The following is an 18,650-nucleotide window of genomic DNA, read 5'->3' on the forward strand; positions in this document are numbered from 1 at the left end:
CTTTCAATTTCCACTTTTTTACTTATCATTTCTAGATTTCCTATATACTTGAGTTACCCTTCTTTAGTTCTGTAACTCGCTCTCAGATTTTCACTGCCATCTGACTCTGTTCTCTGCATTGCAGAATCTTGATGACAATTTGATTCAGGAGATTTATTGCTTTGATCCAACTGCTCCATCTGTGCAAGTTCAAGGAGAGCTGCTGCTGGACTGTATTGGTGGTAAATACTGTAAAGTAACTGTGAGATTACCAGACACAGCTCAGTAATGAAACTCTGTCAGTTGCAACGTTCAGCTGCATGCTTTTAAAATCCTTACTTCTGAAACTAACTGTGATTTCCCAGTATATTAAACAGCAGATAAGGGGGCCTAAAGATCTGCAGTCTTTTTTGGTCAATAAAAGTCAACCTGTTAAATTTATTATCAGAATTCACCGCCTTAAGAAAAGGGGAGCAAATCAGCTTTGAAATCTACCAGAACAGGTGGTCTCATTGTGAACCTGCAGGTAACAAGCTAAGAATGATGGTTTTGTTTGGCAAGTATCCTGTTCTGTGTACCGGAGCAGTCAAGAGGCTCTTACTACTTGTAACATCTCTGCAGGAGAAATGACTGCTGTTCTTGTGGACGTCTTTCGCTTGATTTAATGCCAGACTGAGGCCTGTTAAAATCAAGCATGGACGAGACTTACTAATTTAGCTGGGGATACTGTTCAGCCTACTGATGAACAGTGAACACCTAATACAGTCAGCGTTTCTTTTTGTGTGTTTTCCTCATATATATTAAACTAATACGGGAGACAATGAAGCAGGCCTAGAGCATCCAGTCCTACTTCACTAAGAACCTTGATTTAACTAGAAAGGGTACAGCTTTGGCAAACAACTGTTGTGTGCTACAAAAGACTTGTTTCCCAGATGGAACTTACTGTGAGACAGTAGTGTGAGATCAGCAGTGTGAATACCGGTATGACTCACAGTTATAGGAATTCCTTTTAAATGAATATCACTGTTCACACATGGTGTATGTTGGACAACATTCTATATGCATGCCCTGTAATATGGAACAAAGCAGTAATAACCCATGCTCTACTCACAGAGCAACCTTTGGAGGTATGACACTAGGGTGACCTCTGATAGCATATAATAAAGGAGTTTCAATGGATAATTACTCTAAAATCAAATATGAGCTTGGGAAAACAAAACAAAGCAAAAATACTTTTCTCACTACATTTTTAATTATCAAATGTTTAGTATTCAATAGAGCACTTCATACAACAGGGGACCTACCACAATGTGAAATAAATTATAATAAAAATTAAGCATTCATGTGCTTAACTGTTCACTATCATAATGCACCATTTCAAAGCATCAGAATTTTCTAGGGTAGAATTATTGGACTTGGGGAAAACTCTGCTGATGGGATGATCTTCTCTGTGCAGCCCTTAGCAACACTGGTCGCAGTTTTGACTTGGCCTGTTGCAGTTACAGCTCTTCTTTGTTTCAGGTGTACCCAGAGCAGAGCTGTGGAAGCAGGGCTCAGTTCCATCCGAGTACCTGTACAACTGGGTGCACACCTGCTTGGCACTGATGGAGATGACAAAGAGCCTACAGAATAAAGAAGTTCCAGATTTCACCAGCAAAGTCTAGCGTGCCTTCAGCTGAAACACTGGTTCCTCATCTAACCCTAGTGGTTCTGGTATTTGACATCTTTTATTTAATAAACTGGTGCTTTATATTTTGGTGTTATAATGGTCTGTTGTGTGTTATTAAGAAAAATAAAAGCATTAAAGGAGACAATTTTATTGTTATAAGTATATATAGTAAATTTAAAAGCTTATTTAACCTTTTTTTTTTTTATTTTATTAATTTTTTTTAATTAATTCCAATGAGAAAGAAAGAAGCAGGGAAGAGTTTACGTCTACCAAGCTACAGTGCTCATAAATGATAGAGCAAAAGTTTTTAAGACTCACTGTCCTTAAAGTACTTTTTAGAAATAATTTTAACTAAAGGTTGTTAATCAGCACTTTTTTACAGTTACTTCTACATGTGTTATGGAAAAGCCCCACAATTTTAATATATAAAGGGAAAAAACTGCCTGAGATTACAGCAAACTTGACTGTCTGCCGCAAGATTTCATCTTTGCAATAACGTTTCTTACAGCAGAACCGGCTTCTTTAATAAAATTTGATAAAATTGGGGGAAATTAAACTCCTCTTTCTTCACTCGGCCACAGGCAACGCCGCCAGGGGACCGGTGCCGTCCCCCCCGCCCCCCAGCCCGCCACGAAGGGCGCCTCAGGGCGGCGCGGGCCGGCCGCTCCCCGATCGGCACTTTCGCCACTCGACAAAAAGGCCTTAAAAAAAAAAAACAGCCGCCCCCGTTCCTTCCCGGTCCGTTCCCCGTTTCTCCACAGGAGCGGGGCCGGGTCTCGGCACGGCGGTGAGGCGCCGAGAGGGACCGGGAGGGGGGCTCTGAGCCGTGAGGAATCTGCGGCGGTCAAACGGCGGCGGCGACTGTGACGGAGCGCGGCCCAAGATGGCGGCGGCCGGCAGGCAGTGAGTGCGGGAGGGCCAAGGGGGGCTCGGGGGGCCGCAGGGCCCTGCCTCGGGCCGGGGCGAGCCCCGCACAGCCCCCGGGGGAGTTCCCTCGACCCTACCGCGGGGCAGCTCCCGCAGCCCTGCCTTGCCGGCCTGAGCCGGAGCGCGGGCAGCTCCGTGAGGCGATGTTTGTGGCACCGCGCGCTGTGGAGAGCCCTTTGCCCTGTGGGGGGCTCAGGGGAAGGGTGAGGGGAGAGGCGGGCCTGGGTTAGGGGCGCACGCCTTGACACGACTGCAGGGGGTGTTTTTGAGCGTAAAAATGCGCCCTGTTCGCACCAGGGCCTGAAATGTGCGGTTAGGTGGTGTCTGGGTGATGCGAGCGGGCTGCAGGCCGCGGCCCCTGCTGCTGCTGCTGCCTCAGGGGCCCGGGCTGCGGGTTGGTGCCACACGGGGTGGGTTCACGGCCACAGAACAGCTTGTGTGGGGGAAACCTGCAGCTTGGGCAACAGGGGCTGTGTACTGCTCCGAGCAGGGGAAAAACAAAACATCACGTAGGGAACTCAGGGCAGGAGGGGTTTGTGACATGATTTAGGAAGGTAATTTTGGTCAGAAACGTGGGAAAAAACAACCACAGCCATGGGAGAAGCTGGCGGGTGTGTGGCGATGCTGAGCACACTGCTGGAAATCCTGCTCAGATCTGTATTCAAAACGTTACGCTGATGCTGACCTTTGTTTCTAAAATTGTGAGGAGTAGGTTTCTGATTTGTAACCTCTGTGTTTTGCAGCAAATAAGTTAAAGGTAACTTTTTATGTTTTTCCGTAGGTATGGGCTCATTATGCCCAAGAAAACGCAGCAGAAGAGTCTCGTTTCCAGCAAACTCTCCGTGTTCGCAGATGACTCCGATGAAGAGGTCAGTTCAACAATTTTCTTCCCAATTATGCCCCATTTTCTGCAAACAATTTGTTTACAACCATAATGCCTGCATCAGCATCTAGCAGCAGTATTATGATATTTATTATCACTTGGAATTTGGGTGTGAAATGTGATCTGTTTTCTTTAGTGCAACTTAAAGGCAAGTGATTACTTCACTGTTAATTTCTGACAACTCTTCCAAAAGTTCGTCAAATTTATATTTGCAAGAGTTAACAGCAACTAGCTCATAGGTTTGTTGGTTACCTAGGTGATTATGTCTACAAACAGAACAGCCAGTAGCAAGCAACAGTTGTTTCTCAAATATTAACTGTAAAGTACAGCTGTTAAGTGTGTTGTATCCTTTAGATTATTCCACGCAGCTTCAATATAATTGATTTATTGTTGGTACTCACTTTAAACAAAAGCAGAGCTGTACAAACTAAAAGTTATAAAGAAAAAAAAAGGCAACAAAATGCACAATCCCTGCCTTAACATATCAAACAGTGTCCAGCTTTTCAGTGACTGCAGAGTTTATTGATATTCTGTGATGTATGGCAATATTGCATGATGTTTATAGTGTTATTTTATATAGTTGTCTTTATTTTTTTAAGCCTTACCTTAAAAATACTAGCTTTCTACCTGATCCAGTAGATGGTGCTGTCCACAATAAAAATTACACTTCTGGATGTACTGCTCTACACATGGGGCCATCCAAGAACTGGCTCGGAGTGTATGCTGGTTTGAACACTTACAGATACTCAGCTTCTTAAACAGAATTTTAGAAGACTTTAGAGCCAGTAGTTTCATATGTTACAGGAAAAGGATAGAATTGTGGAGAGGAACTCCCTACACAGATGAGAGATACGGTTACAATTTCTTTCTCTGTTTCTTGAGATAAAGTTACAATTTGCTGGGTAATATCAAGCAGTAATTACCTGTGATTATTTAATCATTATGCATAGTATAGTCATAATACGTGAATATTAACCTTTTTTTTTCCTCCAAAACCCAGAAAATGCTCTTTCTATTGTGTAGTTGAAAAACCAATGCTAATAAAGCATCAAATAACCTTTGTTGGTCTCTGACTCCTAGTATCAAAACATTTTTAATGAACTAGCAGTTGTTATTTTTTGTCATATTTCTATGACAAATTGAGCAATTCCCAACCTTTGTGAGAGGTTGCATCCAGAAAGTCGCTGCTGAAGATGTCTGAGTTCCCTTTACATAGTGCATGAGAGGACTGAGAGGTTTCCCAGTAATATCCACTCAACCCCAGACATGAAACTGCAGCTTATAGGAAGCACAGAGGGCAGGAACATGTCTGAAATCCCCTTCCTTTCCTCATTTAGCAGCTCTCCTCAGTACTGCAGGGAGGTGTGTCCCTCCAACAGCTCACAGCTGACAGCAGGGCTCTAAAGAGAGGCTTTCCTTCAAACACAGCTGGTGGATGTGATGGGGATCCACTGTCCTCAGTGCCAGGAGCACTTTCCCTTTCTGTGGCAGTATGGGGTTTGGTATCCTCCATCAAGGGACTGACCCCACATTTTCCAGATCCCAAGAACTGAATTAATCTGTTGTCATTAAACATTAAATGGTAGGACTGGGAACCCTCAGTGGGTGAGGCGTGACTTGCATATTTTCTATTTCTGAATTTTCTCTTTTTAATATCTCAACATGAAAGTAAAATAATGCTAATAATAATATTGGTAATAATCACAATGTGTGTTGGTGTCAGCTAACTTGTAGCTTAACAGATCAAGTATCGTTCCTTTCCGAAGAGCTGACATTCGCTACCAGGCTGCTCTACAGACTATTTAAAGTTGTCATGCACATCAGTATGGTACATACCCAGCAAAAAGTAATAATCTCATAACTGCCTTTATCAAAAAGGATCATTTTTTAAAAAGCAAAATTACTTTATTAGTTCAATAATAATTCCAGAGCTTTTTGAGATAAGGAGCAGCATTTGGGAGGGGTTTCATTTCCTGTCTGCTGCCTTATCAGTCAGAACTACATCTCAAATGTCTGGAGATTATGTATTTTTAACTGAACTCTAATAAAGTTTGTGCTGGGAAATCTGCACACCTGACTTGGTCTGTGATTATATATTAGATACCAAACTTTCAGTCCTTTTTTTTAAAAAAAAAAAAAAATGCTACTATGCATATTTCATTAAGATTTTGCCTGTACCCTTGCTGAAGGAATTCAAAATGTGATCATTTTTACCGTGACTAAGTACATTAGTGGATGTTAGTCGCTGATGAAGATGTTCTTTGGGTTAGTTCACAACAAGAACACCTTGGGTAGAAATTTTGCTTAAAATAAATTTTCCCAGTGTTGAGTGGCAAAAAGAAAAACCAGGTGATTGCAGTTATTTCTAGACAACATAGTCTTGAATTACTTGCCTTCAAAATGAGGAACTGTTACTGTTTTTAAAAACTGAAGGGAAGGTTATCCCTAGGAAAACCTGTTACAGAGAACAGATGTTACATCAGCAAACTATGAGATGTCAGAATTAAGCTTCTATTCTGGTGTACTGTTACTTGCTGTATATCCATTTTCTCCCAAAATATTATCCCAAAATATTCATGCACTGTGCTTTCAGAGGTGGCTTGTCAGTGTTCCTAGCGCACTGTTCTGTGTTCTGTTTTGTATTTGGAATTTAGTGGAAAGTATCGCTGTGTAAATGGAGGCTCGTTTTGCAGCATGTACGTGTAGACTCAAATTTTTATTTTTGCTTACAGTTCCTTTCAAAAAGGACACTGTGACTGATAAAAAGAGCAGAGAAGTCGGTAGAGTAACACTAATGACTGGAGTTTATGCAGCAGTTTGCAAGCAGGATAAGACTAAACAGACTGAGGGGCTCTTAGCTCACTGACAGAAAGGAAGTGGAGAGGAATGGTTCCCAAGGGAGCATGTAAAATCAAAAATGATTCAGAGAAAGTAAAGTGATTTTGCTATTTCTCATAACATGAGCAGTAGGGGATCTAAAGGAATGACCAAGTAGCAGCTTTCATCTAAACACAAGGAAGTTGTTTTTCTCCACACAATGTCTAATTAAGTTGTGGAACTCACTGCCACAGGATATTGTGGCATGGCCAAAGCTATAAATGGGTTCAGGAATGGATTCGTCAAATCAGGGGATGCTGCTGGTGTCAAACAATGGTCCAGATGCATCCTCCATCTCAGGAAGCCCCAAGACTCCTAGTTGCTGGAAGCTGGGTGGGTATGCCAAGGAAAACTAGTTCTGTACAGGAGTTATTTTACGCATTCTGTCTCGTCACCTTGTACCAGTCACCATGGTTTGTACAGCGTATGATTTGAGGTGAATCTGTTGTCTGAGTTCTTTTCTTTTTCATAGAGGCCTGAGTCTCTTGTGCACGTAGTGACTGTGTCCCTGTGCAGGATCTAGTTAGATCATGCAGGTCTCCATGAGGCAAGACCTAATGCTGGTCTGTCTGATGAGACCACAGCTCTCTGCCTGCAGGACCCAGACCCCATTCCTGCCCTGATGAAGGGACAGACAAGAAGGTCCCAACCCTCCATTCCCTTTGGTCGGCCTGGGACCTGAGGGCTGCCTCGCCAAGGTGAGATGGGAGGAAGCAGAAAATACAGAGAGAAAGGGAAGAGCCGCAGATGAGACCTGAGATGTGGGAAGACAGGGATGTTCTGGTGGGAGGGCAGAGAAAACATGTGGAACCCCCCTTTTTAGGTGCTGGATTTTTGAACTTTGAATTGTGCTTTTTGTATAAAGCTGCAAATGGTTTGCAGTGCTCTGTTAGAATTTGAACACACCTGAGATGAGCAAAAAACATTGGTCTGTAGCTTTGATGTGTGACAGTGAGAAGTGTTCATAGATTGAAGCCATTTCTTTAACTGTTTTGTGTGTTTGTGTTTGTTTTTTTTTAACCTTTTTGTTTGCATCTAAGCTTTCTTCCATGGCCTTGTAGAGCTGGTAAACTGTAGAGACTCATTTTTAAGTTTCTTTATTATTATTTTTTTAAGTTTATTTATCTTTTTATTTGGGTTCTACGCAAATCAAAGGATAGGGTTAAACCATCTTTTCCTTCTAGAAAATATTAAACTACAGGCTTTGTGCTTCTGAAGAATAGCTTGACTTCAGGGAAGGAGAAAGTAGGAGACAGATTGCTGAGCTTCTGGGGCCTTTAATAAATGGGCAGTTGATAAGTAAAAACAATACAAAAGAACAGGAAGTTCTCATCTATCAGAGCTCATAGCACAACAGGAAATTGTCAACCATAAACCATTAGGGAAGGTGTTTGTTTTCTATAAACCTGCCGCCGTTCTAGGCAAACATATCACAGGTGGACTTCTTTACAATTACATGTACAATAATGAGGATTATATATTACTTTTGTGTTTGTGTAATCTTTGTAGATCAACACATTCATTTCATGTAGGCTGACAAGGAAAATGTTCTGAGCAGTGTCTGAAATATTTCAGTGGAATAAAGCTCACTTTGCCAATAGGGCCGTGGGGTCTGTTCTGTCTGTTACCGAGCCTTTGCTCTCTGCCATAACACAGAGGAAACTCCTTGGTGTTCAGGCACCTTTCTGGAAAGCCAGTGTGAGAGTGACAGAAGAATGCTGCAGTGGTGACTCTTAATGTCAAGCAGAGTGACATCGTCTTCCCTGCAATCCAGGAGGAACTCTGGAAATCCAGGTCTTGTGTTAAATGTTGGCGTGTGTTCCACTGCCAAGTTAAAATTGTCATTTATGTGAAGGAAATCACACTATTCAGATACAGTATTTTTAGAAAAAAGCATACGACGTAAAAATTACATACAGTACTGTAAGTATTTCTCAACATTAGCTCTGCAATCCTGAGAGCTAGAGGGAAATACTGATGGCTGAAGCCAGGAGTCTTGTTGGGTGTTACAACCAAATAATCCACTATCCCGAATTCAGCGGATGCTGTCAGGGGGTACCATACCGACTTCTCCCAGCACTGAGGGCCCAAAACCACTCTCTTCCTTTGTTTTTTGTGAAATTCGGCATCTGAGTAAAGGACACACAGCTGAGAATTTGTGATTCCAATTTTCCTCTGCCCAAAGAAGGCATAATTGAAGGACTGCTCAGCACGGGGGTAGCTGTGGGTCAAATCAAGCAGGTAGGGTGTTTGAGGGGGTGATAATGGGAATAAAGAGACAGAGAGCACAAAGTCACATAAAATGAGAGTCCATTAATTCTGCTGCTTATGGCACAACTTGTTCTGTTTCTGAAATTAAGCAGTGACAAAGATTTGAACTGTTTACAGTCTGTCATGTAGAAAATTATGGAAAAGCACTTGGGCGTCTTTCCTTGTTGACCCATCTGTTAAAAGTTCAATAGCATAAGAAAAAGAGGTCGTGACACGTTATTACTTGTAAGCATCAGGTGAAATTCAGAGCCCTCTTGATAAGGGAATCTGTTTGGGTTTGCCTTGTGCTAGTTTTGTTTGATTTCAGAAGATCCTAGTCGCTGTTTCAAGCTCCCCACTAGTTGGTTTTCAGCTTAATTTTATTAAGAGCTGATTACACAGTCTCTTCTCTTTTTAGAAAGAGAGAGAGTGTGCTCCAAGGTGGTGGGGCACTGGAAAAGGCTGCCCAGAGAAGCTGTGGGTGCCCCAGCCCTGGGACAGGTTGGATGGGGCTTTGGGCAGCCTGCTCGAGTGGGAGGTGGTAGGGGCTTGGGACTGGGTGGGCTTTGAGGTCCCTTCCACCCCAAACTGTCCTGTGATTCTGTGAATCCACGTACTAGTCAAAGTCACAAAGCTGGGGAAGCTGCCAAAACACAAGAGGATTTTTTCCTTCCTATTTCTGCTTTTTAAGATGAAGCGATATGTAATTACATAAACAAGGATAGGAGTCCTGACATTTATAGAACGTCTGTTTAATAAACAGTGTTATCTCTTGGTTCAGAAAAGGATATGCAGTCTGGTTCAACACTAATTAAAAGACAAAACTAAATAAAACTCAGTTGTGTTTTTTGTTTGTTCATTTCTGTTATTTGTTTTTAGAAAGTATGCTGATTAGGGAACGTTTTCAGTAGTGGATACGTGTTTTTCTTGGGGAAGATTAGTATTGCTGCTTTCTAGCTTACTTATCTTGAAACATTATCCATTAATGCCTGAAGTACATGCTGCTCAAAACAGCAACATTCTTGTTTTTAAAAATACAGAATTAACGATACTGATCAAACTTGAAATATTGCCAAATCCTTTCGGATATTTGTATGAATGCAGTTCTCCTGTGGGGTTGTCACTAAGAATGTCTGCTCGGCACGGTCACTTCTCTGTTGAAATTTACACACGGGAAGCAATATGTATACTCTGAACAGCACCTATTTCACAGAGTATTAGAAATATAATTCAAAAATTATTGAGAATATTTATCCTTCTGTATTCTTAAGAACAGTTTGCAAGAACATTAAAACGGTTTTGATACATAAATTGGTAGGAGGATATAATTCCAGGTTTTGTTGATTTTGGGGTAGTCTGTGTTTTCCTTTTTTTTTTTTTTTTCTTAGCCACAACGGAAAGAAGCTCAGTGTTTATAAGAGTGCACAGGTGTATCACAAGCATTATCTCTTAGGAATCTGCTTCAGTTTTTGCCTTAGATACCCTTTCTTGGGTGTTTTGACTCCTGATATGCTAGCTTTATGCACCAGTAGACTGACGCTGCAGTGGAGGGACATGGCTTTTCTATGAGTTTTTTGGCAGTGGTTGGAAAAAGGCATTGGGACATAACAATTTCCACAGACCTCACATCTCTGAGCATTTCTTGAGCAGAGGCTGCTTGGTTAGTGAAATAGCAGGAAATTATTTGTAGCTTTTGAGGTACGCTGTCTGTAAAATCGTGTTCTTAAACTCATCACCATTTTTATAAAAGACATACATATGTTGAGGTAGGGCAGTATTTTGCTCACGGAAAAGGCTGATTCATTGTATGCCTATGAATGAACTTTTAGCTTTTCTTGCTTACGGAAAAATGCTGATGGAGTGAGAGACTGCCTAATGTAAGGAGACTGTTTAGATAACTGTTCATTAAAATGGCACAAAAATAATGTGAGCTGCGTCAGTGTAATTTATTTCTGCAATGTTTTTTTCTTACAGCCATCTGTTGGTGAAAGTCTTCAGAAAGAAGCATTGAAAAAACAAGTGATGAAACAGGTAAGGTGCAGTGGAGACTCTTCATGCCCATGGCAAATTTGGAAATGACTGCATTTACTATCTGCAGAGATATGGTAGTTTTACCTGGTTTTGGTTGTTTGTCTTCAGGCCAGCAGCCAGTTCAGCACAGATTCAGTCACACACATTTTCTTTGCTGGCAAAGGTGCCAGAAATTCCAGCTAAGAATAAGAAATTCTTGCTCCTGTCCTTTTACTCTTGCACCTTTGTGTTGGAGTAGTGGCTTGTGAACCGGTGCTGCTACTGAGACCTGTGAAACAAGCAGCCTGACAGTGCAGACCTAAAAGCAGGGCTGTGGAGAGAGGAGTAAATGGGACACAGGGAAGACAAAAACAAAACAAAACAAAAAACAAACAAACAAACAAACAAAAAAAAAACCTCGATGGAGTGAGTGAAGCTGAGGAGCTTTCTAATCTGGCTTTGCCAGTGACATCAGTATATATGGATGTGCATTTTAATTTGTTTTTTGCTGTATTGATTAAATGTGTTCCCTTCCTAAACTTCCTCCATAAATTGTTTGCCAGTGTGTTAGTTTTTTTTCAGTTCTTTATGTGGTAATGTATCCCAAAATGCACTGCCGTATATCCTGCTGATTCCGCACATCCTGCAGGCAGTGCGCTTCCCAATTTTTCTGAAGTATACTTGAAAAGACAAAGGAAGTGAGAAAGTCCTTTACTAGTTTTTGGCCTCCTGTCTTGACTGAATGAAAATATAACTCAAATTATATGGTTTGTATTTAAGTGCGATCAGAATCAAATAGAATGTGATTCTATTTTTTACTGCAGTTACAGAATGAAATTTACTATCCTAATTCTAGGCTTCCACACAGATGTCTTTCAAAGATAAGACTCGTTGTAATCAAGATGGTTTTTTTGTTACTCTGGTCAACAGATTAAGGATGTTATAAAATGTTTTTTTTAAACTTTACCAGTAGGGAAATGCTCATGGTTATTTTCCAGAAGCATAATAATTGGAATCTAAAGTGTTCTAAATATGGAAAGATAAAATTGTAACCAATTACATTTCCCATTTTATTAAATAATTGCAGAAACATAATTGTGTATTCTCAGAGTTAGAGTTACCCTTTAAAAAATTCCTCGTGGTTTTATAATTTCATGCATTGCTCTTCACAGCATAAAATTTCTTTAAACATGAAATTCTCAGCGCCTTTCCTCCAGCAAAGATTTTCTTTTGGTTTTGTGGGCAAGATCGTTCTTTTTTTAGGTTCTTGCTATAACCAGAGTGGCTGTAGAACTGCCTAATGAAAGGTCTGTGGCTGAGGTTTAACACAGAGCTGGTCATAACTTGAAACAGTAAAAATTTAAGTTTAATCAATACAAAGCAAAGCTTGTATTATGGCATAAAATGCATTTATGTTTTTAGTTTCTCAAACTGTTTTGTTTGTAGAATGTAATGTTACAAAGTGTTGTTGGTTTTTTTTGTTTTTTTTTTAATATTTAAATATATGCCAACAGTGGGCCTGTGGCTGTAATTGAGGAGTAAGTTATACAGAAGAAACATGAGCTTTACTTTTAAAAAAAGCTATGGAAGACATAGTTAGAAGGAAAAAGATATTTATGCATCATTCATTTAACATATTCGTGATTCGTTCCTTTATCTTCTCTTCCCCACACTTCTGTTTTGTTTTGTTTTAGACTAAATTGGAAATTCAGAAAGCTTTGTCGGAAGATGCTACAGTGTATGAGTATGACAGTATTTATGATGAAATGCAGCAGAAGAAGAAAGAAAATAATGCCAGAATGTTATCAGGAAACGATGACAAAAAGGTCGATACTTGAAAATGTATGCTGTCTGTCTTATCTCTGTGTGCTTGGAATAACTACAGTCGCTTAACTTCTAAGCTATGCTAAATTCATTCTCTGATTTTGTTACCTAAGCTAGTAATTTGCAACAATTTTGGTAGAACTACTAGTTCATCAGATACTTCAGAGTACTCAGGAGAGCAGCAGACTGCAAGTTTCCCACCCAACTTAGGATGTCTAGCATATCTTTCTCTATTTCTTAAGAGACTGTTATGGTGGGATAATAGGGTTAGAGGCAATGGGCCCTGCAGCAGTATGACTTCTGGTAATAAAGGACGATGAACATAAATTGTCCCTTCTTGCTCACTGGTGTGCTCACAGGAAACCTGTCAGAAGACTAAAGTAATTACCTTTCGCTGGTGAAATATGAGCCAGTTTTCACAGCCCAATGCCTAATTTCAAAGCATTGCAGAATTATCCTGACAAGTGATATTTTTGTTTTTACTTATTCTATTTTGTTTGAAAGGGCTTGTCAGGTTATGGGGATATAAAAGAAAGTTTTCTACTCCCTTATATAAGTAGAAAGGCAAAACTTTACAAGACAGAAGACAGGGTTGAGAAGTCAAAAAAAAAAAAAAAAAAAAGATTTAGTTTCGCTCAGAGAAAAAGCCATCATAGTCTGTCAGGCTGAATGTTTTCGTTGAATACAGCAACCTGTGTTGTTATTGGGGAGCATGCCACAGTAGTGACCTAAAAGAGGATGATAGTTTAAAACTGCTGTTGGTGTGAGAATGTGTTATACTAGCTTCTGTCATTTTTTATCCTATTACAAACTTCCATCAACATCAGTCCCAATTTGTGTTTTCTTAGCCACCTTAATTATCTCTCAGCATTAAACTTTTTTTTCCCCTCCTATTTTAGCCCAGATACATCCACAATATCCTCAAAGCAGCAGAGATTAGAAAGAAGGAACAAGAAAAAAGAATGGAAAGAAAAATTCAGAAAGAGCGTGAAATGGAAGGAGGAGAATTTGCTCACAAAGAGGCTTTTGTGACTTCGGCCTATAAGAAGAAGCTGCAAGAGAGGGCTGAGGAGGAGGAAAGAGAAAGAAGACAGGCAGCTCTGGAGGGTGAGATTAACACTAAACCAGTATAATTGTTCTTAAAAAGAAGTATGCCTTGTACAAGATTTACAGCATTGTCATCTGGTCTTTCTGTAAGACTTGATATAGTTTAAGTATAAAAAAGGAGCAGATAACAGACACTGAATCAGATCCCGCTTTCCATCTGTTATTTTCCCTTGTGCAAGTTATTGAGAGCAGAAGAAGCTCCTCCATTTGTGTGTCAGTACTATTTGGGCTTTAATTTTTGAGGAAGTGTCTCTTACTGAAGGAAGACTTGTAAGCCTGGAGTACAATTATGCTTGCACTCCCTACCAAATATTCTGTAGTGTCACAGAAATGGGCTTAAAAATTAGAACTATAAGTAGATGTTAGAATAACAAACAAAGCATGTTTGATCACTATGTAATCTCCTGCATTTTCAGCATGTTGAATAAGGTAATTCTGGTCTAGTGGACCTCTGTCTGTTCCAGCCTTCTTAAAGAGTGGCCTGCTATGAGGTCAGATCGGCTTGCGCAGAGCTTTTTGCACTCCAGGCTTGAAAACCTCCAGGTTTGCAATCCAGAGATTGCACTCTTTGTGTCTTTACCAATTGTGAATTATTATGTCTGATGAATATTTATGACACACTAAATCCAACCTTGCTTTTTTTTTTTTTTTTTTTTTTCCTTTAGCATACTTGGATGTGACCAAACAGAAGGATCTCAGTGGATTTTACAGACATCTTTTAAACCAGACGGTAGGGGAAGAAGAGATGCCGAAATGCAGCTTCCGTGAAGCCAGGTACGATGCAATTCCAGAAAGCTTTCATATATAAAACAGCTTCTGGCTGATTGTGGTTCCAGACTTACTGGAATACAGCAAGAAATAGGGAATAGTATATCACACAGGTAGGGGTAACCTGATTACTTCATACATACAGCTAGTTAACAAAATTATTTGGAAAATGTCCAATGATCATCAATGATCTAGACTATAAGACAGCAACAAGGAGGACAGGGTTAAAAAATTTAAAAAAGTGTCAGAGGTTAAAAAGTGTCAGAGGACAGTCATACTTGTAACAGTATTTTATATTATTCTACCTATATTTACTTTAGTTTACAAAGTATTTTGCAACCTGCATTAAGTTACATACTTTGAATCACAAAGGAGGCAAAAGGTAAAATAAAACAATGGGCATATAGAGGTAAGTCAGAGGAAATCTTGATAGGAATTTCTTGAAAAAAATGTTGAACTCTACTATACTTACTGTACTAGATTATGTGTTTGGTATAAAGATATGCCACCTATTGGAATTAATAGGAAAAGGTAGTGTAAAAGAAATAGGAAGTAAGAATTACCAACTGGAAGAAAAGCGGAACACCTGAATTTAAGCAAAAAAGTGTGAAATTTGAGGCCACAGTTTCGTCATTTCGGTCTTAAAGTATTAGTATACACATATGTTTGGAAAAACATCCACCAGTGAGAAAGACCTGCTTGATTTCAGTGGCTTACAAAGATTGCTACTGAAGTGGTTAAATGAATTTTGCTTTTTATGGTTTCTTCTTTTTTTTATTGATGCAATCTTTGTTATTCTCTTGAATCTGTGTAAAACAGTAGCAATAGCTTTTGTAGTGTAACAGCCTACGTAGTTTTCTGTTTGCTTTAATAGGTCTTTCAAAGCCTCTTCAGTAAAATGTGGTTTTCTACTGTGTAGAGATATCTGAAATGGTGGTTTCTTAATCTTGCATATTAAGGAAGTGTTTCTTTTGAAAGTTGTATATAAAATTAATTTGTGGGAAAGCAAATAGTACTTTAGATGGTGCTTCCAGAAAGCCTTTCGTGTGAGCTCCAGCTTATATTTTAATCTTTCTTAGGGTGGTACTGTAGGATACAGAGAGAACACAGCTTGACTTTCACATCTCAGAATTTGCATTACATTCATTCTAGTTAATTGGGTTAATAAAGCAGATTATTGGATTTCCCAACTTAATTTTTAGTCGTCGTTCAAAGACTTTAAAGCATGCATCGAACATTCAAACTATCTGGATGGTCTGCTGATTCATAAGAATGTACCACAGCCTGTAACTGCAGCTGTATGATTAGGAAGAGGAGACACATGGCTTATGTGTGATTAAACATGCATTTCCATCAGTCAGAAAAGAATGACGAAGCATAACTTTTTCTGCCCAGTTCCCAAATTTGTCCTTCATGGATTGTCTTTTTTGTTTGAGAATCTATGAGCTGTTAAGAAGTGTTACTTAGTCACAAGAATCAGAACTTCAGAAATACTGCAGTAAAAATCTACTACTTCTAATGGAAGCTATGTTCCTACTTCTGTGAACAAAAATACATAACGTGCTTCTTCTTTGGACAATTATTTGACGTGAATAGAAGAGTAAGTGCATAGGAAAAAATGTGTAGCTTGCCAGAAAGCTTATACAAGAACTCAAATCTCTGTTCTGTTCTTTAGAAGGAGACTGCAGATACTTAACCATACTCATTCTTTTAGATAAATTCATCAGCTTTCATTCACCAGTGAACCACATGCAGATTTTTAATAGAAATCATTTATGCTGGATTCCTGGAACCTGAGCTACAGATAGATTTGCCTTCTTAGACTTCTCAGCAGCATCGTTTGTTTACAGTCTTGCTTAAGCCCTGACCAGAAGTCACTCTATAGAAAAGTCTGAGATTTCAGTCTGTGTAATGTTTCTTCTCTTTTTTAACATAAAAATGTAGGATAAAGGAAGAAAAAACTAACACTAGTTATGATGAATCCGACCAAAGGAACAAAGGCCCACACGAAAGGCAAAGGCTCAAGCCCCCTGCTAAGGAAGAGGATAATCCAGATGCTGATACCGACATAGGAAGTGATAGCAACGATGATGATAAGAGAAACAAGACTAGTAAAGTAAATTTGAAAAAGAAGAAAATGAGAGACAGCTTTGTGAGCAGTGAAGAGGAGGCTAAACATCACAAGCACCAGAGGCATTCCAGGTCACCAAGTTCATCCAGTGTGGAGGAAGAGCTGCGCACAAAAGCCCAGACAAATCATCAGACAAAGAGGGGAGAGAGCAGATCAGACAGAAGGGGAAGTGATGAACAATACAGGGAGAAAGATTACGAGAGAAGTAGGACCCATGAAAAGGATCACCATAGGGAAAAGGAAGAGCGACATAGACATGGGGATCATGCTACTAAAGATAATTACAGAAGGAGAGAAGAACAAGATGATAAACAAAGGGGGAAGGAAAGAAAAGAGAGGGAGGGACATGGAAGAGAATGGAGGAAGGCAAAAGAGAGAGAGGAGAAGTGTTCAGAAAAGGAACGAGAAAAAGAAAGAGTAAGAAGTGGTAAAGATAGGTCCAGCGATAGAGAGAAGGAGAGAGGAGAGAAATACAGAGAAAAGGAAGATCATGTAAAGGAGAGGAGAGAGAAACATGGTAGTGATGAAAAACACAGAGACAGGAGGGAAGACAGCCCTGCATCTTTAGAAAAAGATGGAGAGAGAGATTTAGAAATGGAGAGGAAGGGAAAAGAGAGAGAGGTGGATGAGAAGAGGAGCTCCAGCTCTAGAAATTTGTCTGAGCAGAAACGTAAAGCTGGAGAAGAAGGGGAGAAAGAGGAGAAAGAACAAACACACAAAGCATCCGAGAGCATGAGCAAATTTGCCAAACGGAGCAATGAAGAGACAGTCATGTCAGCAAGGGACCGCTACTTGGCAAGGCAAATGGCACGTGTCAGTGCCAAAACTTACATTGAGAAAGAAGAAGATTAATGCTGCTGTGGTGGACAAAACCACTTGGTCTCTCAACCAAGAGGAAAATCCACTGCTGCATGGACTCTTGTACAGAAGTAAAAGTGTACCTTAGCTATTTATTCTTGGCTTTCATTTAAAAATTTCTGTGCTCTATTAAAAACAAGAACATCTTTTGAAATGGATTAATGGATCAGTTGATAACACACCCTTAGTTTATCCAGTCAAAGTATTAAATTTGTCTGAATCAATCCACCCTTGCCTGCAGTATCCTATCCCTGTCGTGTTTTGTTTTTCATCTGAAGACTGTAGGAAGTTCTAAGAATGTTAAACAGCCTAAAGTGAGAATGCCTCCCCCAGGCAGCCCCTACTCCTCTCACCAGCTCAAGCAGAATGAGCTCTTTAAGCTCTTAATGCTTTACGGCTCTCAGGCCTTACCAAGAATTATCAATGCCCAGAGATGCTCCCAAAAATAGGAAACATGCCTGTAACTGAGGCAGAAATGCCAGCAAAACAACCCAAACAACAATCCAGGAGATGTCTGTATGTAGTGTGATGGTTGGGAAGCTAAATGCATATTGACATATGGATTTTGTATATATATATGTGTGGGCTTTGGTTTTAGGGACCTAATGTACAGAAATACTTAAATAAAGTGTAAGATATGTACTACATCTAATGTGCGGGTCTTTTTGAATGCTTGAGTTACTTTTTACTGGCAATAGCTTCATATTTTTTGTATGTGAAATAAGGTAAATGAATTCTTTTTCATGTATTGCAGTCACATTTGCTTGTTCTGCTGGAGGTAGTACTTTAGATTTGTCACTCTGTCTGTTTAGGGGTTCATAAGCAAGAAATAAAGTTCTCTCCAAACTATAACTTGGTAAGTAGGCTCTCTGGCAATGGGCATTGATTTTAGAATATTTTTTCAACAGTTTTCACAATGGTTTCTTTCACTTATTTTTTCAGTAAATCTCACTTTTCTCTCATAATAAGGTGAACTAAAAATAAAAGTTTTTATAAGTGCCACAAAGATGATTTTGAACACTTAGATAATCAAAGTCATTTAAGGCAATCCTAGTTTCAGAACAAAGCCTGTGACAGTCAAATGTTTATATGGGAAATGATAACCCTTATTCCTGGCCAAGATTTTAAAATGTTGGACTGATATTCTTCTTTTTTCTCTCCAGATCCCTTTACATTATTTTCCAAAAAAAACCTTCTGATTTACTAATTCTTTTACTTCTGAGAACTTCTGTGGTGCTTTCTCAATTAAGACTTCCGTAGCCCAGGTCTTGTGAGCTGATCGTTTGCTGCTAAGAGTGGGGAAACTTGAAATGTGTCATTTTAAGAAACTCATCGGGAAGGGCATGGTATGATTCACTTAACTGCAG

General features: G+C 39.7%; 2 protein-coding genes across 3 annotated transcripts in view; both read left to right on the plus strand.

Moving 5' to 3' along the window:
• EFCAB5 (EF-hand calcium binding domain 5) overlaps positions 1-1,716 on the plus strand; it is a 30,756-nt gene extending 29,040 nt beyond the window's left edge. Inside the window, exons 18-19 of the mRNA XM_032201006.1 lie at positions 125-221; positions 1,501-1,716. Coding sequence (XP_032056897.1) covers positions 125-221; positions 1,501-1,643 — 240 coding nt within the window. The 3' untranslated portion in view covers positions 1,644-1,716. The remainder of the gene's footprint in view (positions 1-124; positions 222-1,500) is intronic.
• A 793-nt stretch (positions 1,717-2,509) lies between these two features.
• Positions 2,510-17,930, plus strand: NSRP1 (nuclear speckle splicing regulatory protein 1). Of its 2 annotated transcripts, none has more exons than XM_032200990.1 (7): positions 2,510-2,551; positions 3,357-3,444; positions 10,560-10,616; positions 12,290-12,421; positions 13,319-13,526; positions 14,192-14,300; positions 16,239-17,930. In XM_032200990.1, the coding sequence occupies exons 1-7, from the start codon at positions 2,532-2,534 to the stop codon at positions 17,275-17,277; spliced, it is 1,653 nt and encodes a 550-aa protein (XP_032056881.1). In that variant the 5' UTR covers positions 2,510-2,531; the 3' UTR covers positions 17,278-17,930. The 2 variants fall into 2 exon arrangements, with proteins under 2 accessions (XP_032056881.1, XP_032056883.1); XM_032200992.1 differs by lacking the exon at positions 2,510-2,551 and adding an exon at positions 2,763-2,778.
• The last annotated feature ends 720 nt before the right edge of the window (positions 17,931-18,650 follow it).

The sequence above is a fragment of the Aythya fuligula genome, chromosome 20 (assembly GCF_009819795.1).
Source record: "Aythya fuligula isolate bAytFul2 chromosome 20, bAytFul2.pri, whole genome shotgun sequence".
NCBI lineage: Eukaryota > Metazoa > Chordata > Aves > Anseriformes > Anatidae > Aythya > Aythya fuligula.